Source organism: Blennius ocellaris (assembly GCF_963422515.1).
Source record: "Blennius ocellaris genome assembly, chromosome: 16".
NCBI classification, from domain to species: Eukaryota; Metazoa; Chordata; class Actinopteri; order Blenniiformes; family Blenniidae; genus Blennius; species Blennius ocellaris.
The window spans coordinates 18,684,664-18,710,990 of NC_137665.1; the positions used below are offsets into that span (position 1 = coordinate 18,684,664).

The 26,327-nt window shown below is 47.5% G+C and overlaps 4 protein-coding genes across 5 annotated transcripts in view; 2 read left to right on the forward strand and 2 right to left on the reverse strand.

The window, feature by feature from the left end:
- Positions 1–4,516, forward strand: part of nfe2l1a (nfe2 like bZIP transcription factor 1a) — a 12,597-nt gene extending 8,081 nt beyond the window's left edge. For both annotated transcript variants that reach the window (XM_080510897.1, XM_080510898.1), the window contains exons 5-9: positions 391–459; positions 545–670; positions 760–877; positions 964–1,566; positions 1,654–4,516. In XM_080510897.1, coding sequence (XP_080367023.1) covers positions 391–459; positions 545–670; positions 760–877; positions 964–1,566; positions 1,654–2,663 — 1,926 coding nt within the window. In that variant the 3' untranslated portion in view covers positions 2,664–4,516. The remainder of the gene's footprint in view (positions 1–390; positions 460–544; positions 671–759; positions 878–963; positions 1,567–1,653) is intronic.
- A 1,718-nt stretch (positions 4,517–6,234) lies between these two features.
- On the reverse strand, positions 6,235–12,300 carry cbx1a (chromobox homolog 1a (HP1 beta homolog Drosophila); the record flags this gene model as incomplete). The annotated part of the gene is made up of 5 exons (XM_080511041.1): positions 6,235–6,779; positions 7,551–7,645; positions 7,818–7,989; positions 8,077–8,393; positions 12,094–12,300. Coding segments are annotated over 5 exons (942 nt in total), but the record flags the coding sequence as incomplete, so codon positions are not given.
- A 483-nt stretch (positions 12,301–12,783) lies between these two features.
- Positions 12,784–19,004, reverse strand: praf2 (PRA1 domain family, member 2). The gene is made up of 3 exons (XM_080510873.1): positions 18,788–19,004; positions 16,460–16,677; positions 12,784–15,965 (listed from the first exon to the last, which is right to left on the reverse strand). The coding sequence occupies exons 1-3, from the start codon at positions 18,964–18,966 to the stop codon at positions 15,826–15,828; spliced, it is 537 nt and encodes a 178-aa protein (XP_080366999.1). The 5' UTR covers positions 18,967–19,004; the 3' UTR covers positions 12,784–15,825.
- A 217-nt stretch (positions 19,005–19,221) lies between these two features.
- LOC308141818 (THAP domain-containing protein 6-like) lies at positions 19,222–24,176 on the forward strand. Its single transcript, XM_080512044.1, has 6 exons — positions 19,222–19,349; positions 19,964–20,156; positions 20,354–20,428; positions 21,813–22,023; positions 22,128–22,281; positions 23,965–24,176. Exons 1-6 carry the CDS (start codon positions 19,270–19,272, stop codon positions 24,071–24,073), a joined length of 822 nt encoding a protein of 273 aa, XP_080368170.1. The 5' UTR covers positions 19,222–19,269; the 3' UTR covers positions 24,074–24,176.
- The last annotated feature ends 2,151 nt before the right edge of the window (positions 24,177–26,327 follow it).

The following is a 26,327-nucleotide window of genomic DNA, read 5'->3' on the forward strand; positions in this document are numbered from 1 at the left end:
ACCCAGAGTGAGCGCCACCAGGCCTGGAGGAGAAACAAATGGAGACCTTCAGGAGGCATATTGATCACTTCTTTACAGAAATGCTTCAGCGATACCACAACTTCTTCAGGGTATCCTCGAAGGAACTCTTCAGTAGGATCCAGGTCTGGTCTCACATCAGGTCATCATGAAGTTCACATCATGGTCTCGCAAAAGTCCAGGGACGGAGATCGATGATAACATCTGTTGTGAAGGTTAAAATATTCAGAGTTTAGATGCTCTAGGGCTCATTGCACCACACCCAGGGTGTTTCCACTCCTGCCATATACCTTCAGTAACCCCTCAGGCGATCGATTTGACGTGCCTCTGACTGCTTGTTTAAATAAATGGTCTTTTCCTTGTTTTATTCAGACTGCGGTGTCTCTGCAGGAGTGCCTGAGGTTGTTGGAGGAAACCTTTCCCTTCACAGACGAGCAAGAAGTACGACGACGGTCACTTCACACTCTGTCCACAATCTAGCACTGTTCTCCAGCAAACTCCCAACACGTGTTCCCTTATTTCTCAGTTAAGTGAAGCTGGGGACCGAAGGGAGGACCTGCAGTGTCGGCCGCTGGACAAGGACCCGTCTCTGTGCCCCCCTGAGGATCTGGAAGTCCACTGGCAGGATCTGCTTTCAATCATGGAGCCCGAGGTAACCGAAAGAACGAAAATCACACACATAAAATAACGTCAAGTGACTTAAGAAGTGAATTATGACTTTTCTTCATCCACGCTCTTCAGAGTGCAGGGATGGAATCACTGCACCACAACTTCAACTCAGCTTCATCAGGGACCGGTGAAGATGTTGGACCTGAGGTTCTGACAACAGAGGCTCCTGACGGCAGCTTGTTCATGCAAGGTCTCCCTACTCGGCACAGTAACTCAACGATTTGAGTTTTTACCATCAGTGTTTGAGTTCTAAAGAGTCTCCCTCTCTGTGCTCAGGTTCTGTGGATCATCCGGCAGCAGGCCTGCTTCCCCTCACTCCCAGCACAGAGCTGGATGACCACGGCTCTTCTCTGGACTCAAGGGACCCTTTGGCAAACAATATCTTCCACAACCCTCCAGACCACACAGGCCTACTTGAAGAAGATCCTTCAGAAGACTTCTCCACAGCTATGAACACAGACGACGACCCTTTCGACATGGGTCTGCTGACACCTGATGTTCTGCAGCCGATGGAACTGGAATCTCCCGACATCGACGTTGACTTCCATTCACGTCTCCCAATGCCTTCCGGTTTCAGTCCTTCTCCCAGGAACACAGTGACCCAGGACCTTCCAGCACCTTCTTCCGGTGTCTTCCTCGCCAAGGCAGATGTTGAAGATGATGATCTTCCACTCATTGACCTCTTGGAGAACTCGTCCATGCTGGAGGAGATCAGACTGCTGGACGCTGCTCTGGAGGAAGGATTCAGCCCCGAGATGGCAGCCAGGCTGGAGAAGGAAGGTTACCTCGAACAGGAACTGTCCCAAGACGAGACTGGCAGGGAAGATGATCACGGCTTCAAGAGAGTAAATCAGTCTCAACCAGAGAGCCATCATCAAGGTGACATGTCAGAGTTATTTTCATTCCACGCCCAGCAATGTGTGAATGTGAAACTGACTTCGACTCTCCTTTATTCCCCACTGACAGATATCGAGAACGGGGCAGATTCAGACTCGGGTCTGTCGTTGGACTTCAGCCACAGTCCAGCTTCTCCGTGTGTTTCTGAGGCGTCTTCCTACTCGTCTTCGTCCTCATCAGCCTCTTCTTCCTCTTGCATGTCAGCTGAAGGAAGCCTCTTCACAGAAGATGAGGATGAAGAAGCAGAGGAGAGCTTAGCAGGGTCAGACATGGAAATGGAGATGATGATAAAGCAGGAAGAGCTGGAGGAGGAGGAGGAGGAGATGGGGGCCACCGGAGGAAGATATCCTGGAGGTGCTCAGAAGCTTTTTACTTTCAAGCCTGTAACTCACAAGCTACTTCAAGACTTTCCCTGGATGGAGAACGTCGGTCACGACCACACATACAACCAGCCGTGGTCGTCCACCTCACCTCCCTCTGTGGTGAAGACGACCAACAAGCACGCCAAATCAGCCCCAACCCACCACAACGCCAAGCCCTACCATCGCTCCTTCTCCAGCCGCCTCTCCGAGTCCAAAATGTGGAGCCGCGACGAGCGGCGTGCCCGAACGCTCAGGATCCCCTTCTCCAATGACCTCATCGTCAATCTCCCGGTGGAGGAGTTCAACGACCTCCTGACAAAGTACCACCTCAACGAAGACCAGCTGAACCTCATCAGGGACATCCGCCGGCGTGGTAAGAACAAGGTCGCCGCCCAGAACTGCAGAAAGAGGAAGCAGGACATGCTGGAGGGCCTGGAGGACGACGTGTCCGCGATGAGACGCCACCGTTCGCAACTGCTCAGGGAGAAACAAGAAGCCCTGAGGACTCTGCGGGAGATGAAGCAGCGGTTGGGAGCGTTGTATCAGGAAGTGTTCTCCACACTGAGGGATGAGGACGGGCGGCCGCTGGACGCTGCAGAGTACCTGCTTCAGTTTGGACCTGACAGTACCGTCACGGTGGCGTCTCGTCAGAACGAGGCGGCGGCTCCACCGGCGGGGGGGAAAGCCAGCAGAAAACAGAAGGACAAGAAGAAGTGATGAGAGGGTCCATCCATAAGACTTGTGCTTTGTTACAGATGGAGGGGGAGTTCAAAGAATTGGGTTTTTTTTTTAAAAAGGGTTCAATGCACAGAGAGAGCGAGGAAATAATGATATGGAGCTGGTTTTCTCATAGTGTCTTTAAAAACCATGAAATCCTCAAACAAAAGGCAGAATGTCCAAAGAGCGATTGTTTTGTAGGAAAGATGGATGGACAGAGAAAATCAAGGGCGAAAGAAGGAATAAATGATGAAAGTGAAAAACGTCCTTGTTCTGCTCCTCAGTAAAAACGTTGTTTCTCCCTGGAAGAGGACTAAATGTCTCTGAGATCTGAAGACCGTTGGCCTTGGACTGGCTCACTTGAATCAGTATCTGGCACAAAAAGCAGGACTTTAAAGAGTTGAGATGAAATAATCAAGAGAACTGTGGCAGGCTGGATCCTGGAGGGACAGGCGACCCCTCCGGGTGTGTCCTGCTCTCGACCCTCAGCAAGCTGGGATCGACTCCAGAACAGACCCTGAACAGGTCACGGTACCATCCAAGATGACTGGATGGATCCTGGAAGCCGTTGAAGCTCCAGAGACCCTGGGCAGGATCCCAATGCACAGCTCAAGAAGTGGAAGGTCACCCCACAGGGCGAGGACTCTGGGTGGTGAGGTGTTTCAGTCATACTGATGCAGATAGAGCTGCAGGTGATCCACCTCCACCAGGGGGAGCCGCTCCACGTTCAGAGGCCTGGTCAAAAAAAAAGAAACGCTTTCTTAAGATTGGACCACATGCTCTACCCGCAGGGCAAAGGCCGTCTGTAAACGACGCACCACGATGGTGGATCGGGTGCGTGTGTTTGAACTGGACCCGTCAGTGATGACGCCATCAGAACAAGATGGCCGACACACTGAAGACGTTTTCACACGGGGCCCAGAGAGACCCAGCGGAAAGGAGGAAGGTCTTTTGATTTTAACATGACACTTTCTCAACCGCTGACGTGCCGCCGACCTCTAAACACACAGTTCCAATCAGGTGTTTTCGTAAAGTGCAATGCAGTAACGCGACTCGGAGGCAGAATTGTGTTCAAAGTAGTAACTGTTTCTGTGGAAACGCGCCGAGTCTTCCACACATCGTGTGTCATGAAGAGCATTTCTTTTACCTCCTCTGTCAGCTGATTAACCGCTGCAGGAATTATTAAAAAATATATATATGCAAATACAGAACTTGGATTCAAGGGGCATCTTTATTGTCATACTGGTACAAGTTAATGGTGGCAAATTACATACTTGAGACCTGGTCATCGCCAAAACATAAATAAATAAATATAAACTAATAAATAAACTGCACTGGTGTGTGGAATTTATAAACTTTTTCAGGTCTGGTGCAGAAAGTTGATTAAATGTAGACGAGACCATGTAGACAGGCTAAAAGTATGTTTGTCTATATTTAAAGTTTTTCATGTTGTGGCTGCTGAACTGGACCTTCCAGTTTGACCGTGACTCAGATCTGTTGCACCATGAAAACCCAACAAAACCAGATTGACCTGAAATGATTTTACTAAAAAAAAAAAAAAAATCTGTACTGTTTTTTATGATTCAACAGATTTGCAAAAGCGGCGCAATTTTTATATTAAAAGTAAACTGCTTTGTATGTTCCAGACGGCGACCATGCATCTTCTCAGGAAAAACAAACTGACGAGCTAGAAATACTTTTATTTAAATGCAATAATATGAATTACTTGAAATGTGGTGTCTTTATATTTGTTTGAACCGTCTGCATCAGTTCTCGGTTTTATTTGAGTTTACTGGTGTTTCAGGAGTCGGGACCTCATTCTTATTTTCAAATAAAATGTTTTATAAAACACACGTCTCTGAAGGTGTTGGCGTGTAATTGTTCACATTCAGCTCCGCCAGGTTGTGGGACTTCCATCCTACACATTGATTGAAGCGCTATATATTAAGACGTACTGAGAGGATCACCAGAACACCACTGCCCTCTCTCATCTACCAGCGCAGGGTCCACAGTAGAGCTGCCTCCGTGTTAAAAGACCCCCCCCCATCCACAACACAGACTGTTCACGCTTCTGCCCTCAGGCCGGAGGTTCAGAAGCTTGAAATGCAAAACAAATGGACTCAAAAACTCTTTCTTCCCCGTTGCCATCAGACTTCTGAACATGTTTACATTTAATCTGTACAATTGCACACAATGCACATCGCACTTTCTGACTAATATTTTGCACTGCTGTTATTTCTTGTGTACATACTTATTTATTTATGTATGTCGGCACCAGGGTAGACGGCAAAGTAAGAATTTCATTACACTGTGAAACCTGGCTTTTACTGTTGAAATGAAAAAAACTAAACACCTTGAACCTTATATAGAAGGTGGACGGATGAAAAAAACAGTTTACGTTTAAAAAAAAACTGATTCTCTTTCTCACATTGGAAGTAAAAAGTAAAAAAAAACAAAAAAAAACCCCAGTAGGTCTAAGATACAAACCAGAATGCCTGAATTGAGTCGTCTCAGCAGTTCGACCCTCCGCTCAAGTTAGTTTAGGACAAAGAATGAAGAACAAGTTTAGTTTTTTTTTTACTTTTTTTTTTATTTTGTAAACAAAAACATTTATCGTCCAAAACAGTTAAAGTAGATGAGCAGTGAACATGGCAGAAGAAACGATAAACATGCAACAGGACAGCACAAACTCGCCCACTGAATACAGAGAGAAGCTACGAGGCCGACCCGGGAGCTGCGTCCGCCGGCGGTGGAGGCGGCGGCCTGGGACCCGGAGGGTCCCGCGTCTCCGGTGTCCGCTGGAACGACACGTCGCCCGACAGGACGGCAGCTGGCCCCGGGGCATGCTAAACAGAACTACGATGCTAGGTATAATACAGTATAGAGAGAGGGGTTCACTCAGCCGGGCCACATTCAACACACCAAACACTGATAAACACTAAAATCCTCAATGTGCACGCGGGAGGGCTCGGCCGGAGGAAAGAAAACTAACGAACCTACAGATAACTCGTGTCTTGAGTGTTGCCCGGGCAGTTGCCAGCCGAAATAACCACAGCGGAAAAACACACGGGTGACGAGAGGGTGTGTGTGTGTGTGTGTGTGTGTGTAGAGTTGTGGATCTGCTCTCCATTGTGACTTCACTCAACCCAGTCGGAGCTCTGACTAACACCAGATTAGAACCTGACCAATGTGTTTGTGTGTGTTGGGAGCGGATGAGGTGTGTCGGTGTCCAGGCGGGGGGGGGGGGGGGGCTGAGCGAGGTCACGGGACCGCTGGGGCATCCTCCCAGCCTGCGTCCTTCACTTTTGGGTTACTGGGCGTGGTGGGACCGGCTGGACGTCAGGTCGTGCCTGTACTTGCCCCCCCGTCGTCTGCTCCGCTCACTGAAATGAATTTAAGATTCTTTGGACCCGGCCGGAGCGTGTGCAGGTCTTGCGGCCCGTCACGTCGGGCAGTTATGGTTCACCGTGTCTCGGTAACGCTGAGGAATCAGGCGGGACGTTGGAAGAAATACTGAGATTACTCCTTCATGCTTTGCCCTCCCCCCCCTCCCCTCCTCCCCCCTCCCCTCCCTCCGTAGCTCTCGGCGTGGCTGGACAGAGCAGGAAGGAGCTGCGGTGACGAGAACAGAGGGTTTTGGAAGCGGCGCCGTCGGCCACACATTCAACACTGCTTCTCTGGAAACGGCCGGTTTCCAGTCGGGATCGGTTGGCTTCTCGGGGAGGGGAAACTCGCAAAACCAAAAAAAAAAAAGGCACCAATTCCGTCAAATACTACCTTCTGGTTGAAGAATAAAAAAATTGGAGACTACGTGTCGATAAACTTCTTGAAAAGAATTTACATTGTCAGTCAAAATTCAGGCAGGAGCGTCTTCCAGAGAGCAGGGCAGGAAATCAACCCCCCCACCCCCCCCTTTGATTTCCTGCCCTGCTCCGCCACCTCTCTTCGTCTGGCTTCACCGGGCTTTAGTCTTTCTTGTCTTCCTCCTTCTTCTCCTCCTCCTCCGTCGGGTAGGAGTGCCATGTGAGGCGCTCCTCGTAGAAGGAGATCACCACCTGGGGACACTTGACGTTGGCCTCCTTCGCCGGCACCAGGTCGGCCTCGTCAGAGTTTTTCCTGTTTGGGCGCAGAAGAGAGAGTCGACGTCAGAGGAACTCCGGCGCCGAGGCGACCGACCGACCGAACTCCTGCTCGCGTCACATCGGAGAGAGGAAGAGCAGAGACCTGGCTACCTTCAGACAGTGTCTTTAGACCCACCTGGTCTTTAAAGGGTCCTACAATGCTAAGCTAACTTCCTAGAGGTTCTCCAGCAGTACGACTCGTCTCCACACCTGGACCGACGTCCCAGAAGAGAAGACAGTGTGTCCTCTCTCTCCCTGACTTGTTCCAGGTTTTAAAAAGTGTGTTGCTCCAACCAGCCAATCAGAAATCAAACCCTATAGAGTGTCATCGGGGGGTTTAGCCAATCAGAATCAAGGTAGGCTCCTCCCCCTTGACTCCTCCCACAATCAGGCAGCTCTGCTCTGGCACATGGCACCACGAGAGGAAGTATTTCCTTCTCTTCCCATAGATGGGCGTGTGTGTGGGCGGAGCCAGTCCAGCTCACACAGACACAGCAGATTCTGAATGTAGCTCCTATGAGCCAATGTTCTAATGGAGGAAAAGATGGATTTGGAGGAATAAATATTGAAAACAACATTTTGAATATGGCTCCTTTAGAGATTTAAATGGTTTTCAAAACAGCTTCATACGATGACATCACAACAGATGTTTCTCTGAAAATATTAGAAACGAGTCGGGATGGGAATCGAGAACCGGCTCCCGGTGTCTCAGTCATTTGTGAGGACGAGGAGGACGAGGAAGACGAGGAGGACGGGACAAACTCACCATTTCATGAGGAACATCAGCTCTCCGCTGGAGTCTGTCGCTCCGATGATCCTCTCTGGCTGCAGTCCTCGACCGAAACCCCGGGCCTTCTCAGCCTGGAGACACCGGGGACCACAGGACAGTCAACAACAACAACAGAAGACACAGTCGTCAACAGAAGACACAGTCAACAGTAGAAGACAGCCAACAGAAGACAGTCAACAGTAGAAAACACAGTCAATAACAGAAGACACAGTCAATAACAGAAGACAGTCAACAACGTCCCACCTCGTCCTTCTTCCTCTTGCTCCCTCGCTCCTCAGAGTCCGCCGAGGCCTCGCTGCCTCCTTTCCTCTTGCTTTCCTTCTTCTTCTCCTCCTTCTCTTTGTGCTTCTGCATGTACTCCGCGATCAGGTCGGGGCAGTCCAGGTTCTCCTCGGGCTCCCAGGTGTTGTCCTCGCTGTGGGACGGGACATTTCAGTCACACGCACGGAACGGCAGTGACCTCCCCGGTAGGACCAAGGCTCACAGAGACGTTTCCACTCACTCAGAGAAGCCCTTCCACTTCAGCAGGAACTCCGCCTTCCCCTTCACCACCCGGCGGTCCAGCACCTTCTCCACCACGTACTCCTCCTCCTCCTCCTCCTCTGCAGCGGCCGGAGCGGCAGGCGGAGGGGCGGCGGCGGCGGGACCGCCTCCTCCTGCTGGTGCATCTGCCGCCGGCGCGTCTGCTGCCGGGGCGGCCGCCGGCTCTGGAGCCGCCGGCGCCGGCGCCTGCTGCTGCTCCTCCTCCTCGCCCTTCTTCCCCTTCTTCACCGCGACGGTCGCCAGCTTGACGTGTGCCGAGGGCGCCCCCTGGAGGACCTGTGAGGAAAGGGCTGCAGCTTTGACACCCAGTGGCACAGGCTGACCGTCTCGACACGCTCAGCTCACAACTACAGTGTGAATGTGGATAATTGATCTGCATAAAGCTCTTCCAAGCATAAAGCTTCCAGAAGAAACAAAGTGATGGAAAACAAATGGAATATTAATTTAAAACTACATATATATATATATATATATATATAGATCAACTCCTGGTTATCCGAGAAATTAAATAAACTTGTGACGGCATTTCTTTCACCAACGATCACAACAGACTCCGTAAAAGAAATTAATCATCCATGTCTGTCGGCTTGGGAGTTTGAGCACTTTTTAGCTTATTAGCCGATTTTATCCGATTCAGTTGCTTTTATTTGTTGTGGCTATTTTAACTGTCTGACCCGTTTTTGCTTCCTTTGTTTCAGCCGTTGGCTACTTTCTGTTTTTTTAGCCAATTCTTTTAACACCTTTTTTCAGTTTGTTTAGTGTCTAGCAATTTTAGCAGTTTGTAAGCTATTTTAACTTTTTCTTAATAGTTATTTCCGCCGGTTTTACCCTTTTAACCATTTTAGCGAACCTTTTGGAAAATAAGCTGGGTATGCAAACACATAAATAAAACTTGATATAAAAAGAAAACTGGATGAAAAGTCTGATACATATAGTTTGAGGAGCCAATATAAAGGAACCAAAGAGCCACATGTGGCTCTAAAGCGACAGGTAGCAGAGCGCTGCCCCACACCCTCTCTTCAACCCCGTTTCCACTTCACAAAAAGGTGTGGGGGTGGACCGGTATAGTCCGTTACGGTTACGGTTTCCACCAAAAGAATTTGTGATTTTCCAGAAACAACGGCTCCAAAGGCAAACTGCGTACTGAGGATGTAAACAACAACAACAGAGGATTCACCAGGTCCAGATCTGCCGCCCAGGCTTAGATTACTGTTGTAACGTCACACATCTGAGGAGCTCTAAGCCCCGCCTACTTTTTAACCTACTTCCTGGAGGAAACAGGCACCAGATTTGGCTCCGGTTAGTTTTACCGTAACGCTCCGTTCCGTCTCTGCAACATTTTGCGCGGCGGAAATACGCCATTAGAAAACAGAAAGTAATGAGTTACTTTGTAATCCTCTCCCGCAGTGTGTCCTGTGTGAAGTTACACCAGGTAATAGAAAGTCCTGTGTTATTCTGGTGTGTTAAAGAGAATCAGCTGAATGAGGCTCCAGTTTTCTCAGCGTCTCGTACTTCAATCCATTAAAGCATCAATGTGACTTTGACCTGTTGACGTTTCTCCTCACCAGGTGTGGAAAAATATGAACGTGACGGAGGAAACCTCCTCCACTGGTTTTGTACGCGAGCTCTGGAGGCGCAGCATCTTGGCAGGACTTTTCCCACAAAAGCAGAAAACGGCAGCGCGGAGCGAACGAACCCTGCAGGTGATCTGAAAAGCTTCCGCTTCAGGGGCTCGGGACAAATCATCACCGCCTGCAGCCTGAACGAGTGATCAAACACTGGAAGGGAGGAGGAGGAGGAGGAGGAGAGGCAAGTTGGTGTGGTGCTCAGTCGGTCGACTGGAGCAGATTTACAAGGCTGGATCGTTTTTTGTTTTTTTTAAAGCAACAAACTTTCCTTTCATTAGGATGTCATAGTTTACATGTGGGATAATAAACACAAACATCCTGCGTTGACTCAGGTCCACAAGCCTTTTCAATCTCGGGCTGGCAAAAAACAAATAAACCTGATCTATTTATCTTTTTTTTTTTTTTTTAGCAAAAATGGATTGATCCTCCATCTCAAATCTGCCTCTTCAGACCCCAACAACTTCAATAACCTCGGTTACATTTCGCTCCAAGATGCTGGAAACAACTGTTGCATCCTAAATTCACAGCTTCTCTCTTTCTCTCTCTAACAACGGCCTGCATGAACAGTTCCAGTCTGGTTTCCGAGGTCCTTGGTGCAGCAGACTCTGGACTACCGCCCACCGGCCTCTTCAACCTGAGTGCAGCATGCGACACCGTCTCCCTGGCAACAGGCCCCTGGACTGGTTCAAACCAACCTCGCTGGACGCACTCGGGCCCTGTTTACACGACAACGCCTGATCCGTTAACAAAAAAAATCAAAAAAGGAGTGCGTTTACACACAGGCACAATGATGTAGTTAGTATGCCGGGCCATGGGAGGGTGCTGTTGCTTGATTTTGGTAATGAAACCACACATACATGTATGCAGAGAAGAATACACTATAAACATGAAGAAATGGAGAGAACCCGACATTCGTATGGACTGATGAGGCATCGGATGCTATCAGAGGAGAGTCTCAACTATAAAACTACTGATATGGAGGATAAAACTAGAATACTGACCGCGAGTCAAACCACTGCGGGTCGGCCATGTTTGTTTACAAGGGAAGGAAGGGGGAGAGTTGTGCAGAAACAGGCAAAATAGCCTCCAGCAGTCTCTGCAGGACGGATTAGCGGCCATGAAAAAGAATCTTTCCACCTTGGGAGCCGGATTAAAAACTTCACAGACACAGTGCATCCGCACACTGGTGTCATGTTAAACCACCACCCCCCCCAACAGTGAAGAAAGTTTTGCGGATAGACTCGTAATCGTTGTTGTGTAAACAGGGCAGGTCAGTTCAGGTAAAATCTTACAGATCCCCCCAAATCCGGTGTCCCGCAGGGCTCTGTCCTGGGCCTCGTCTTCTTCATCTATCTGCTGCCCTGAGGCCACAGGTGTCCAAACTCTGACCCGCAGGTTTTAGTCTCTCCCTTTCTTCAGCATACCTGAATCTGAAGATGATGTCATCACCAAGGTAGTGAAAAAGCCCAATAACGAACCCCCGGTTGCAGTCAGGTGTGTTGAACTCGGAGGAGCTAAACCCTTTCTATAAGAATAATATTCAATTTCCCCATTATGTGGATGATAGCTCCACCTTTAGAGTTTTTACAATGTCTTTATTCAACTGTACTTTAACATGTCCATCGCATGGTTGACCTTGATATGGACATGAAACTCTTTATTTCAAGCAATGTGAGCGAGTCAGCATCACTTCCACAGTGGGTGGCCTCGGTCCTAAAACGTGCTGACGGTGTTCATTGGTGTGGTCGTCTGGGTCGCAGCAGTGGACGGTTCCAACTGCTGCGTCAAACTACGTCCAAACCGAAGCTACCAGCAGCAGGAGAGTCTCCTGTGGTGAGACTGGAGGTCTGGTGGGCTTCACTCAGACCACGTTGGACCAGTAAAGCCTGGCCAGCGTCCCTGCAGCAGCAGGTGAGACCAGCACAAGTGGACCTGATGGACCTGCTCGGACGGTTCTGATGGACAGAGATCCGTTCAATTGGTTCTGATGGTCTTGCTGGACCAGTATGCGGACCGGCTCGCATGGTCCTGGCGGGTCCAAACCACGTGAGTAGTCTGACCCGTCTGGACCAGGTCCCGATCCGCCAGGACCGTGTGAGCTGGTCCTGGTTGGCCCAGACCCGCTCACATGGCCCCGGTCCAGTACAGACCGCGTTAACACGGTAAACAAAGCCGGAGCAGCGGCGGACCAGGCGGGACGACCGCGCGGCCTCGCGGCGCTCTGGGGCGGAATGAAAGCTGCAGACCGAGAGAGTCTGGAGGGAAACGAGCCGGACACCTCGGCTTGCCGCCGCTTCCAGAGGGCAACATGGCTGCGAGGTCCAGCCCCCCCCCCCCAGAAGCCTTACCTTTACAAAGCTGGAGGAGGCTAGCTGGCTAGCCCGAGACGAAACGCTCCGCTTCGGCCTCCGCCGAGACGAGTCAGACACCGGATACAAGCCGAGGGCCGCAGGAGCCACAAGCAGCGGACAGCGGAGCTCTGGGTCGCCGCGGGAACGCACACAAAAGCCGGAGAGCCGCGTCGCTAACAACCCGCACCGAGCCCGTTCTGCCCGCCAACAGCAATGCCGGACGTGACGTCAGGCAGGAGTGTAGGCGCAGGGCATCATGGGAGATGGAGTCTGATTGTCATACGCTACCATACGATAGATAGATAGATAGATGGATGGATGGATGGATGGATGGATGGATGGATGGATGGATAGATGGATAGATAGATAGATAGAACATAACCTTCTCGGCCAAGCTTTCGTTGGCGAAGGTAATAATATTATTTAAAATCTTGCCAAACTATTTGTGTACAACTGAGGACCTGGAGTTTCTCCCTGAGGTTTTTTACTAATTTAAGTAAACCTTTTATTTTGTCTTACTTAATTCTGTTTGTACACAAGACTATATAACAAAGCTGAAACACCTGTGGCTTCATGTGGACAATGGGGAAATGTTGATGGGAGTGTACGTATCTGTTACCGTAGTCAATGTAGTTCCAAAGTTTTATATAACTTATGTAAAAATAAGTTCATTCATACACATTCAAGTACAATGTTCCATTTATTTAGAAAAAAAAGAAAGAAAAGAGAGCATCATTCAGCAAAACAGTCAAAGACTTGGTGTTGACAGAACTATCATTTCATATTTCGCTAAATAAAAGGCAGCTGTAAAACACTCCCCTCTCACAATATAGCTCAACGATGGAATGCTTATGAGTATAATAGGAAGCGATAAATAAAAACCTGCTCATTTTTGTAGAAAAGCCCGTCTGAATGAGGCAAACTGCACTCGCATTAAAGGGTACTGTAAAAAAACATCTGCTTTTATAGACACACAGAAATAAGTCCTCAAACATGGACTCGGGTTTCTCTTCCCGCAAAAACACAACTCAGATTCTCTCCTTCATCTTGAAAATGATCATAAATGTCCCAGTATTGCGATTTAAGTGCATCGACTGACGTTAACTGGTCAAACAGTGAATACCGTTGTCATGGAGCCGGAGAAAAAAAGGCTCATCACAACCAAACGAAACCATTTTTAATCAGCTCTGGTGGCCGATTAGGACCAGATTGTGATTTAAAACTGAGGATTCATAGTGTTTTCTTCTGATCGAGCTAACAGGTTAATAACCAACAGGTTACAGTTGGACACTTGGCAGTAACGAATGATTGCACTCCGTCTATTTGGGCTTCAAAGAATAAAAATAAGTGTGAAAGACCATCAGTTAAGATTTCCTACAATCTCAAATCCAGTGGGAAAATCCCAGAAAGCGGCTTGAGAACCGGAGTCTGCTGCAGTTTAAACCTTCATGTCGATACACAGTTCAAATATATGAACGTGAAAACAATGTCAACAAGCTCAATAAACCAAAAAACTCATTCTCAGGCCACCATTTTGGTTAATTTCTGCATTTTCTCCACGTGTCTTTGACGTTAGAACACATTAAAACACAGTACTTACAATCACAAACTGCCACATCAGTACATCATTAAATTATTCTGCTTGTTCTTCTTACACTCAGGTCACTGGATTGAAGCATTTGAATGGAAAATATCACAATTAAAATATTAAAAACACTGGACACATGAAACCTGTGAGAAGAGGGATTTTGTGTGTGTGTGTGTGTGTGTGTGTGTGTGCAAATAATACAATAAGCAGCAGCAAAGGGTTATTCAACAGCATGTACAAGATGATTTACAGGAATCCAGTGGGAAATGTATCTAATTTAGAGAGTTTTAAAGTTGGTATAGACTAAAAACAATCTATGTAATGTTTGAAATATCTTGAGAACACTCTGGGTCTGGGATTTTAATGAAAAACCTTTAAAGAGTTTGAAAAATCGACCTCTGTCAGCTTCTTCACAGATGTTTTATAGGGATAGGCCGTGTTGATATTGATGTCTGCTTTTAACACCGGAACAGCTTTAAATCACCACTAAAGTACAAATGAAAGCTCCTGTAATTTCACTTAAAATCAAATAAGAATGACATTAAAACCAGAATGGCGGGAAAAGCATAAAACTGACAACAACAACAACAACAACAACAAAATCATGATTTAAGGCTTAACAATGTGAACACATTGGACTTATTTACCACTGAGATCTTGTAAGACGTCATAAAAGGTTGACTCGTCTCAGTCAGTATGAAGAACTTCAGAGTAAAGTTTTATCACATTTAACTAATACTGATCATTACTTTAATGCACGTTAATGCTTTGTTTTCCCCCACGGCGCCACAAAACTTACTGAACAGGCACATAATGTCTACGATCACTTGTTTCATTGCGTCACTTTTTCAGGCTGGTCAAAATAAAAGCGTCTGACGGAGTCATTTCTAAGGCAAACGCGGAAGTCACGTCAGTGTTCATGTAATTAGAGGAGAAGTGGTTTGTTATTAATCTGAAAATCAAATACAAGCAGCACTTTAAGTTTGAGCCCAACTGTAAATTCTACATCTACAAAGAGGTCGCAACTAAATGTGGTTCTAAAACTTTATATCTGCCAGTTTCTTACAACTGAATCTGTTTGTGTGTGTGTGTGTTCGTGTAAAGTGCTCGGAGATGCCGGCATGCCATTTTTACTATATAAATAAAATGTAATTTAAAAGTTTTTCAATGTTAAGTTAAAGATTTCCGATGTTTCGACATTTCAAGCCTAAATGATCCCGTCAGATTTGTCACTGATCTTACTGGTCCGGTAGTAATAAGACAGATAGTGTTTCAATATGACTCAATGACTCTACATACATGCTGGAGAAAAAAAAATAGTGAAGAATGGAGTTGCAGTGTTGCAAGAAAAGCAGATAACATATTACCTCAAGTGTGTAATTCTAAAAGAAGCAGTAGAATGTAGTTGTCAATTTTAAAAAAATAATAATAATAAAGAAAAAGTGGAGACAATTAGTAAATAATTCAGATTTAGTTCCGGATTCGGAAACAACAACCCTGAAGTGTGTTTCCCCGACACCCTTCAGCAGAGACACTAACTTTAATTTTGCTCCACGTGCAGCCTGAGCCGACGTGAAGATTGTTCCTCCATATCAGATATTTGAAATGAACTGAATGAAGATGATTTAGTGGCGTCAACATATGTGAATCAATCCATCCATTCATCCACTGAACTCTATTTGAATTGGGGGGAAAATGCTGCTTCTGGTATAAACTACCGAGACGTGATTGAAATGTCAATAATGACAAAGCTGAAGTACTTTAGTCAAGCTTTTATAAGCTCTTTTATGAGCACAGCTCAGGAGCATATGAAGAATAGTTATTTGGGGAATAAAGTTGGTTTTTTTATGAGAGAAATGTGAACTTAGTGTAAGTTTGTGTGGCAATTGTCCTTCTGTGGGACATCATGGGACCCATTGAAGACGCTGCATCTTTATCTTAAATGACTCTTTCACTGTGTTCCTGTCTCACTGCTGTTTGACTCATGAGTCGCCTCCATCACGGCGACCAATCCTCACACTCTCTGTGAGGCTCAACGTTGTGCTTTTCCTTCATATTTCCTGTTTTGCTTATTCGGTTTGGATTAATAAGCAAAGCGAACGGGTCCTCGCCGTCCAGGCTTCACCTCACCGGCCCTCGCTCTATGACCCGGCTTCCTGCTCCTGACCCAGGGCCTCCAGCAGGAGGCCCATCGGGGTCCTCTTCAGCCCGATGCTCTCCAGCTTGTTCTCCAACTTGTTCTTTAGGTTGCGTAATCTGAGCGACGCGTGGACGAGAACCACTGCAGAGAGAGAGAGAGAGAGAGAGAGACAGAGAGAGCAAGAGAGAGAGAGAGAGAGAGAGAGAAAGACACAGAGAGAGAAAGAGAGAGAGAAAGACAGAGAGAGACAGAGAGAGAGTGAGAGAAAGACAGAGAGAGAGCGAGAGAAAGAGAAAGAGAGAGAGAGAGAGAGAGAGAGAGAGAGAGAGAGAGAGAGAGAGAGAGAGAGAGAGAGAGAGAGAGAGAGAGAGAGAGAGAGAGAGAGAGAGAGAGAAAGACAGAGAAAGACAGAGAAAGACAGAGAGAGAGAGAGAGAGAGAGAGAGTGAGGCGACCAGATTTCATTCACTGGTGTTCATTCATATTCTGCAGACAGTTCACCCTGGGGTGGCATTAATGTATTGGATGATTATGTGTGTGTGTGTGTGTGTGTGTGTGTGTGTGTGTGTGTGTGTGTGTGTGTGTGTGTGTGTGTGTGTGTGTGTGTGTGTGCGTGCGTGTGCGTCCACGTCTCACTCAGGATGGGGAAGGCGATCCCGAACAGGAACACGGCGACTCCTCCCAGCACCGATATGAGGAGGTAACTGGCCGCCAGCACGGCCAGCACAGACAGCAGCGGGTGGTTTCTACGGAAACGGCGGACCGGCGCCTGATGCTCGGCGGCCCAAACGAAGCCCAGGAAGAGCGAGGAGACGACCGCCGCTCCGACAACCATCTGCAGGGGCCGGAGGTACCTGAGAGAGGCGGAGACGGCCGAGAGTCAGAGAATCAGACCGAGAGTCAGGGAGTCAGACCAAGAATCAGGGAGTCAGACCAAGAATCAGGGAGTCAGACTGAGTCAGAGAATCAGACCGAGAATCAGGGAGTCAGACCGAGTCAGAGAATCAGACCGAGAGTCAGGGAGTCAGACCGAGAGTCAGGGAGTCAGACCGAGAGTCAGGGAGTCAGACCGAGAGTTAGAGAATCAGACCGAGTCAGAGTCAGACCGAGAATTAAAGAATCACACAGAGAGTCAGAGAATCAGACTGAGAGTTAGAGAATCAGACCGAGAATCAGGGAGTCAGACCGAGTCAGAGAATCAGACCGAGAGTCAGGGAGTCAGACCGAGAGTCAGGGAGTCAGACCGAGTCAGAGAATCAGACCGAGAGTTAGAGAATCAGACCGAGTCAGAGTCAGACCGAGAATTAAAGAATCACACAGAGAGTCAGAGAATCAGACTGAGAGTCAGGGAGTCAGACCAAGAATCAGGGAGTCAGACCGAGTCAGAGAATCAGACCGAGAGTCAGACCAAGAATCAGGGAGTCAGACCGAGTCAGAGAATCAGACTGAGAGTCAGTCAGACCGAGAATTAGAGAATCACACAGAGAGCCAGAGAATCAGACCGAGAATTAGACAATCAGACCGAGTGTCAGAGATTCAGACTGAGAGTCAGAGAATCCGACCGAGAGTCAGAGAATCCGACCGAGAGTCAGAGAATCCGACCGAGAGTCAGAGAATCCGACCGAGAGTCAGAGAATCACACGGAGAGTCAGTAGCACAGAGAGTAAAAGAATCGGACTGAGAATAGAGTCAATGACTCAGACACGGGGCCGAACAGAGAATCTGCTCAAAAATCAGACAATAAGCTGGGCACAGAATCAGACTGAAAATCAGACTGAGAGTCGTACAATCAGGGAGGCAGTCGGACAGAGAACCAGAAAATTGGATCGGGAGGCGAACAATAAAGACTCATGTGTTGCCAAATCATGTCGAGCCCTTGTGTGGTGTTTGTATTTTTGTTACTCAGCCAGTGTCCGCGGGTCCGAAAATCATACAAGGGCGAGATTACCGTAATTTCCAGACTATAAGTCGCTACTGTTTTCTAGCACTGCGGTCCCTGCTGCTCATACATGGATTAAGGGTTAATGTGCTTCATCTCCGGGCCTTGATTCACTTTTCACAGAGATCCAGCTGACCGTGTGGCCGATACATGTCCAAAGTTTTATTAAATCAGGTGGGTGTGGCTTGTATTCAGGTGCAACCAATAGTATGGAAATTAAGGTACTTTATTACTCTTGATGAGAGTTTTTGTGGTCAGTTGATACATGAGTCACAAGAATCATTCCCATGTACACAAGTTCCCGTCTCCTCGGGAGTAGGTCTCACTGGAGGTCTGGAGGATGTCTGAGGAGGTCTGAGGAGGTCTAATAGGAGGTCTGAGGAGGTCTAATAGGAAATCTGAGGAGGCCTAATAGGAGATCTGAGGAGGTCTAATAGGAGGTCTGAGGAGGCCTAATAGGAGGTCTGAGGAGGTCTGAGAAGGCCTAATAGGAGGTCTGGGAGGAGGTCTGAGGAGTTCTAATAGGGGGTCTGGAGGAGGTCTAATAGGACATCTGGAAGGAGGTCTGAGGAGGCCTAATAGGAGGTCTGATGAGGTCTAATAGGAGATCTGAGGAGGTCTCACTGGAGGTCTGGAGGAGGTCTAATAGGAGGTGTGAGGAGGTCTAATAGCAGGTCTGAGAGGAGGTCTGAGGACGTCTGGAGGAGATCTAAGAAAGTCTAATAGGAGGTCTGAGAAGGTCTAATAGGAGGTCTGGGAGGAGGTCTGAGGAGTTCTAATAGGAGGTCTGAGAACGTCTAATAGGGGGTCTGGAGGAGGTCTGAGGAGGTCTAATAGGAGGTCTGGAGGAGATCTGAGAAGGTCTAATAGGAGGTCTGGAGGAGATCTGAGGAGGTCTTACAAGGTCTAATAGGAGGTCTGGGAGGAGGTCTGAGAAGGCCTAAAAGGAGGTCTAGGATAAGGTTGGAGGAGGTCTGACAGGAGGCTGCGGACCGCAAGAGGACCACGTCAGTGACGGGACTCACCCCACCAGCAGCAGGAGGCCCAGGGCGGACAGCAGGTAGTTGCTCTGGTAGTACAGCAGGTTGTTGATGATGCGGTTGTTCCAGCGGTCCAGGTCACGCACGTCTGGCACCGCAAAGCGCGCAGCGTTCCGAAGGAAATCATCCAGACAGCGGAGCGGAGGCGGCTGCACGGCCGCCATCTTCGCCTCACTTAACGGACTTCATTCCCCACAATGCACCGCGGAGCAGTTGACGTCACACACGCACAGCGACAAATAGACTTTTGCAGATGCAGTCAAGTCGACACAAACAATTCATAAGTTTACACATAAACATGTATAAGTAGTAATATGGAAACGTTCTCACAGACATATGTTAGTAGGATCTCAATATCGATCTACTTATGTATGTCTGTGGCCGGAGTTCCTGCAGCCGGGCCGCCATGTTGGATAGGTCTTGGACAGTGATAGGTCAGTGCGCCCACAGGCTGCAGTGTGAGGAGGATGCCGGTGTATTGTTCGGCTTACGGTTGTTATAACCGGCGAAACGTGGAGAACTTATCACGCGGTATCACGTTTCACAAGTAAGAGCCTGCTGCGTTTGACATTCATGCCTATATGTTACTGCGACGAGCGTCACTTGGCCACTGGCTCAATGCTAAGATAGCTAAGCTAGCATTATTCATGTTCGTCTAATGTTCACGCTTTTCTCCAACGTGATTGATGACAAACTTCATATGGTCGTAGTTGTTAAACAATACCAGGATGACCACAGAGACTGGCTGGTTGTTATCTTCGAAAGCTGTTGCTATTGTTGTGAAAGCTGTTGTTGTTGCTGCTGCTGCTGGGTTCACTTGTGTTTATTTATACTTACTTCTTATTGAAGCAGTAATTTTACTTATCTGAGACTGTTAGGTTCTCACATCCATCAATAATTTTCAAGTCTTTTTCAAGTTTACACATATGCTGAAAGCACCAGTGTTCACATACAGATGTAATATCAACACAACAGCATGATAATACCTACCTTTTGACCTAAATATAATTGTGATTATGATTATTATCAAGTTTAGATTTTTACTAAGTGATATGCTAGATTTTTTTTTCCTGCCCCCCCCCCCCCCTCTCTCTCTCTCTCATACATCAGTTTCAGTAAAAACTCTGTCACTTCTCTGGCTGCTTGTCTCACACGTTGAAGGTTTCCCAAAGAGAAAAGCCTGAGGAGGAGGTGGGAGGTCGCTGTAAGAAGAGAGGCGTTTACTGCCACCGAGGCGTCCAAGCTCTGCAGCGAACACTTCAAACCGCCTGACTTCGACAGGACGGGTCAGATCGTTCGGCTGAGAGAAGGAGTTATACCTTCGCTCTTCAACTTCTCTTCTGCTCTGAAGAAAGTAAGAGTCAGATTCCATATGTGAGCGGCTCATAGTTAGAGGCGTTAACATTTGTGTTAACGTTTATGTCACAGCGTGGCTGAAGGTGTTTGTATTTGTTCTTTCTGCATGTTTATGAGACAGTGATGTATTATCAAGCCTGTTCAATTAGTTATTTATTTATGATGGTTTTAAGTATTGTGGCTCTTTTCATTTAGACAGAAGCAAACAGGACCACCAAAGCTTTAAGGAAGTCGGAAACAACCCCACCAGTGGACCATCAGCCCAATGCTGTGAGTGTTTCATATGTGCGCACACACACACACACACACACACACACACACACTAGGGCTGGACGATATGGTCCACAATTAATATCGCAATATTTTTTTTTCCTCAAATAGCGATATGAGCTATAAACTCGATATGGTTCGTCAAAGTTTTACCACAGACTGCAACACAGGGACTTTTATTAACAACCAGCTGGACACAATACATATTCTTTTCAGTAAAATGGTGAGAAATAAGCATCAAGCATTAAAAAAGCAGATGTCTGTAGGTCTCATTTTAGGCTCCATCCACACAAGCCAAAACAATCTTTTTTGTCCCTGTTCTTAAAAAGGCACATGGGAAACATCTGAGTCAATGAAAACTACTGGTGTAGTATGTATGCCAGTCGTATAGGTGGCGCTGTAACTTCCATCCATTATCTGTCGCTTATCCGGGGCCGGGTCGCGGAGGCAGCAGTCCGAGCAGAGTTACCCAGACTTCCCTCACCCCAGACACTTCCTCCAACTCCTCCGGTGGCACCCCAAGGCGTTCCCAGGCCAGCCGAGAGACATAGTCCCTCCAGCGTGTCCTGGGTCTGACCCGAGGCCTCCTACCGGAGGGACATGCCCGGAACACCTCCCTGGGGAGGCGTCCGGGGAGCATCCGAAACAGATGCCCGAGCCACCTCAGCTGGCTCCTCTCGATGTGGAGGAGCAGCGGCTCTACTCCAAGCTCCTCCCTGGTGGCTGAGCTCCTCACCCTATCTCTAAGGGTGCGCCCAGCCACCCTACGGAGGAAGCTCATTTCAGCCACTTGTATCCGGGATCTCGTTCTTTCGGTCATGACCCATAGCTCATGACCATAGGTGAGGGTAGGAACGAAGATCGACCGGTAAATCGAGAGCTTCGCTTTTTGGCTCAGCTCCTTCTTCACCACGACGGACCGATACAACGTCCGCATAACTGCAGACGCCGCACCGATCCGCCTGTCGATCTCACGCTCCATCTTTCCCCCACTCGTGAACAAGGCCCTGATATACTTGAACTCCTCTGCTGTAACTCTGCCACAGAAATACACCAAAAGCAGAGAAGAAGAAATCAACATCTCGTCTGTTTAAACCAAATAGCATCAGGAGCTTCTGCGTGTAGTCCGCCATTGTTGTTTTTGTTGTTGTTCATCGAGGTCACGGGGGTGAGGGCAGCTTGCCGGGTGCAACGGGGAAACGTAGCGACTCTCAAAACGACTATTTGAACGCACAAAGCCATGTCGATGCGAACGGTGTTGAATTTGACCATGCCACATTTAGGAATATCTGCATACGTTGTAAGTAAAAACACACCCCTGGTGTGTGTGACTCGGTACTTGTTGAGTTTGCGACGATCACTGAGATGGCTTCCTCTCCGCCAGGATCACTCGTACGCACTGCCCGACTCGCCCACTCTCCTGAAGGCCCGACTGACCGAAGCTCTGGCTCGCGTGGAGAGTCTGGAGCTGGAGAGGCAGAGCGCGGAGGCCCGGGAGCAGAGGGCTTCCAGAACGGTGCAGAGACTCCTGGACGACCTGAAGAAGAAGCACCTGATCAACAGAGAGCTGAGGCAGAAGCTCGAGCACTACTCAGGTGGAGTGGAGTGAAAAATCCAAAAAGCCTTTGCGTCAGAGGCGCCCCGCGGGGGGGGCGGGGGGGAGGACTCACTAATCCTGCTGGTGCCGGCTGAATTTCAGATCTTCAGATCGACTGCTTCTCCAAGCGGGGCTCCGAATACACAAAGGAACAGAGAGAGTTTGCGCTCACGCTCCACCTCCACGGTCCGAACGTGTACGGCTACCTGAGGGAGTCTCTGCGCCTCCCCCTCCCACATCCACTCACATTGCAAAGGTCTCCTCACGCATTCTGCACATACGTGTACCCTTTTGTAGTCCAGGGTTCTGCAGCCTCTCCGTAGTGGTTCCTTAAACATTGTTTTCACACGCGCCTGCTACACTGCCTTGTCACTTCAGTTGAAAAATGTTTCTAAAGTCGCCTCTTGGTGAGACAACCAGGGTTAAATCCAAATCAAGGATAGGACAATACAGACTTCCAGCTCACCCGGAGCTTTGAAACGTAAACACAAACTACTGAAGAGTCCTGTTGAAGACCTAAAACTGATCAGTATGCTAAAAACTGCCACGACTGGGGGTCAATGAGTATTTTTAAAGCGACTATTGTGGCGATTATTTAAAGGAATAGTGGATTGTTCTAACGGACGTTGCCTCGGCTCCGTTAGTCGACGTTCATTGGTGAACTAACGTTGTAGTGAATCATGATGCTAAGCTAGCAAACATCGGTCTAATAATGTGTTTCACTCAGAAACGACCACAGCGTGATTGAGCTAACGCTAATCATGACTTGTCAAATGTAACGTTGGAACAGATACGGCTAATGTTACGACCCTCTGCTAGCTACCGTAGCTAGCAGCGCTACACTGTGGGGGTGCTTGTAACTAGATAGCGGTGTTCTGCTAGCTGTAAATTAGCCACTGTTACCATTCATGCCAGCATTGTATGCTATTTCTAGCTAACATTAGCTAAACACAGCTGTCTAGCCACGAGCTGCTAACAGTAACCAAACACAAACACCGCTAGCTAGCACCACCGAGGTGCGCGGAGCTCAAGCTCACATTGCACAATTGAAAGTAAATTAATTTAGCAAACGTTGGCGGTAGTAACGTTACTGACTCCTGTTCTCCGGCGTCACGAGTCACAACGGGACGCCTCCGCTTCAAACGCTAGCTCCCACGTGGAAGTTGTGCTGGTGTGCTATGCTAGCTCCGTCGTACAAAGACGGCAAATAGCTGTACCTTTATGCTCATGGCTGCTTTGAAGTCTCCCCACACCTTTGATGGGGGCGGCAGGTTGCTGCTGAGCCTGAGAGCTGGTTGGAGACCAGCCTCGTCCTCCATGCTGGTTTGTTCTGGTCACTCAGTGGGCGTGGCCAGTGGCCGTGGCAACGCCTCCACTTATGGATTTGACGTCGCTAGTTGTCGCGGGTGGGGTGATGTATTGTGCAATGTATTCTAGGTAATGAATGATCTAAGCTTACGACACAAAGTAGAATAATTAGACGCAGAAAGAAAAAGTAATTAAAAAAAATCGAGCATTCAGATGTGATATAGTGAGGAAGAAATAGTGAGAAATACTCATTGATATCTGGTCTGAAGACTCTATATCGTGGTTGTTTGCGGCTACCCATTAGCCACAAGCTAACTAGCTTAGCCACCATGGGCTAAAGCGGCAGGACTACCGGTTCCTGTCCGGACCAATCAATGAGCCGTGTTTCTTCTTTACTTCCTGTCTGGTCAGTGTTTGTTTTAAGCGACAGCGCCCCCACACCAGCAGCTGGTGTAGTCGTGTGAACCTAAACGTCTCAAACCACTAAAGGAATCCAGCTACGAAAAAGCTTTTAACAGCGAAAAACAATCAAAATATCTTGATTATATTTCCCGAAGTTTGATAAACATTGATATTCCTGGAAGAAACTAAAATGATGGTGCTTGAGACGCTGTTTGTCCTCTGTCTCAAGGTGGATGCAGGCCGAGAAGGCGTCAGAAGTCAACAGCGTGATGTTGGACATGTGCGTGTCCATGACTGCAGCCTGCCGCCAGGCCTCCATCGGCGAGGCCTCCACCTGAAGCTCCAGTTTAATCCCCGCCTGGAGTGAGGAAACGATCCCAGTGGGAACCGTTTCTGCCGTTGCGCTTGAACAGAATGTAAATAAAAGTGTTTTGTTTTATATGAGAGGATTTATTAAAATACCAATTTTGAGTAAAACCGCGTGCGATGTGATTTATGAGGCGGGAGGAAAAAAGAGGATTCGGAGTTTCATGAGCTTCATTATCACAAATCACTACATCCCGCATATGAGCATACATAGAAACACTAGATGCCGCAATGGCCTTTCAACGCCTGTTGACGCGACGTGCCTACAGCGCCGCCATCTTGGGGAGGTCACCTGCACGTGCTAAACATATAGATCCCAGGCTAGAGAATCCACAAAAACATTCGTAGCTCACCTGCTAGTCCACGTAGCGACACAAATAATACCTCATTTTAAAGCTGAGGGGAAACTACCACGTGGAAGACTTTCCCCCCCCTCCCAATCATTTTCCCATGAGGTTTCCACGATAGGGCTTTACCTCAGCTTTAAAATGAGGTATTTCTTGTGTCTACATTGTGCTCTTATATCCCCTGCATTTCCTCGTGTTCCCTGGACTTCTGTATCATTACCCTGATTTTGATTTTGTGATTTTATGGAACTCTGTGAGTCTGTGTTTGGGTCCCTCCTGCAATTCCCCGACAGAACGAACCTACCATCGTAGAACCAAGCGGACTCACCCAGGTCCACTTCACAACACTGCTTCAGGAATCCCGGTGACCTGTTCCAGTCCGGCCTGTACGCCCCCTCTGCTTCTCTGAGGGGGCCCAGGACGACGGCCTGTTTCCCCTGTGATCTGTTCCCATCTGGCCTTTCCCGGGTCCTCTTGAGCAGTACGTCCTCTAGGTTCCAGTGTTCCCCCAGCCTCTAGGTTCCAGTCTTAATATTGTGCCGCAAAACAGACAAAAAGATTTAAATAAAATAACAGAAATCCAACCTTTTTTTTAACTAAATTTATCGAAAGAGCACATTTTCTCATTCAGAATGAATATTTTGTGACTAAAATCACCGGTTGCACCCTTTTCCTTTATTTTATAGTTGACTCAGTTATTTATCTACAAAGTTGCCTGGATAATTTCCTAGTAAAAACCTCAGGAAGACAGTTTTATTACATTATTCTTGCAAGAAAAGACAATGTCACAGTACAGCCTTGGCAAGAAACAACAAAAGTCATGCCTGCATGACAACTACATTTCTTTGGAGCTCAATTTAATATAATTCCGATTTTAGTTCATCAAACTTAATGGCTCCCAGTAAGAAATACATACAAACCTCCACCCAAATCCTTTCAACGCCATGGTCCTGAAAGTAAAGAAAAAGGATTTGCATATCACAAATTGCCACTGAGTGCATGTAAACAACAACAAAAAATCAAACGAATAATAACGCAAAACACTCAAATGGTAAACAGTGCCATTCCTGCAAAGCAACATTGAAATGTAACCATCAGAATTTTAAGTATCGAATCACGTTCAGACAAAGAACAGCAACAAAGAAAACCTACCGATGTTGATGGCATCTGCAGAAAATGTGTTTGTGATGTTGAATCACTCGTGAAGCTGCTGCTCTCCTTTCGCTGGCTTGTCTTCCTTGAGAAAACAGGAATCCCGTCGTTATTTCAATCTACCAATTAAAGCGACACAGAAATCAGTAAGATGATAAAAATGACACAACTGCATACAGAGCTGCATCAGAGTGTTACTAGTAATAATATTTTTTTGTATTATATTAGGAACCTTTAACCAATATACAAAATGGCATGATTTGTTTTGCAGAACATATAAATATTATACTGACACTGCAAATTAACCCTACTGGATTTCGGTACATCTGTAGCCTCACATTTGTAATTATTAGTTTGTTTTAAAGTGTATTTTTCTCTCATGAAAAATGTTTCATTTAGTGTGACGAACGAGCTCTGAGGGCAATCTGCGACTGCGCCGCTTCTGACGGTAGGGGGCGCTGTGAGACTGCGGTGTGAAATCAATGACAAGCCAGCCGGTGAAGCAGCAGCAGCGGCAGCAACAGAAGAAGAGACTCGACTTCCGGTTTTTTTTCCCCCCCGGCGAATCAAACTTGAATTAAAAGAATTACGGTTGTATTTTTATTTCTCGACTTCTGTTTAAGAAACGCGTTTCGGGAAACGACCCGATTTCCTTTTTTTTTTTTTTTCGATTTTCAATTTCCAAAAATCAGAAATTCCGGTACAGGAACGATGAAACCTTTTAGAC

Excerpts from the sequence above, each read along its gene's own strand:
- LOC308141818 (XM_080512044.1), top strand. The coding sequence starts at position 19,270 with ATGCCGGTGTATTGTTCGGCTTACGGTTGTTATAACCGGCGAAACGTG. Across the intron at positions 20,157-20,353 it reads TCTCTTCTGCTCTGAAGAAA|ACAGAAGCAAACAGGACCAC; the intron begins GTAAGAGTCAGA and ends CTTTTCATTTAG. Across the intron at positions 20,429-21,812 it reads TGGACCATCAGCCCAATGCT|GATCACTCGTACGCACTGCC; the intron begins GTGAGTGTTTCA and ends CCTCTCCGCCAG.
- praf2 (XM_080510873.1), bottom strand. The coding sequence starts at position 18,966 with ATGGCGGCCGTGCAGCCGCCTCCGCTCCGCTGTCTGGATGATTTCCTT. Across the intron at positions 16,678-18,787 it reads GGCCTCCTGCTGCTGGTGGG|GTACCTCCGGCCCCTGCAGA; the intron begins GTGAGTCCCGTC and ends CGCCTCTCTCAG. Across the intron at positions 15,966-16,459 it reads GATCGCCTTCCCCATCCTGA|TGGTTCTCGTCCACGCGTCG; the intron begins GTGAGACGTGGA and ends CTCTCTCTGCAG.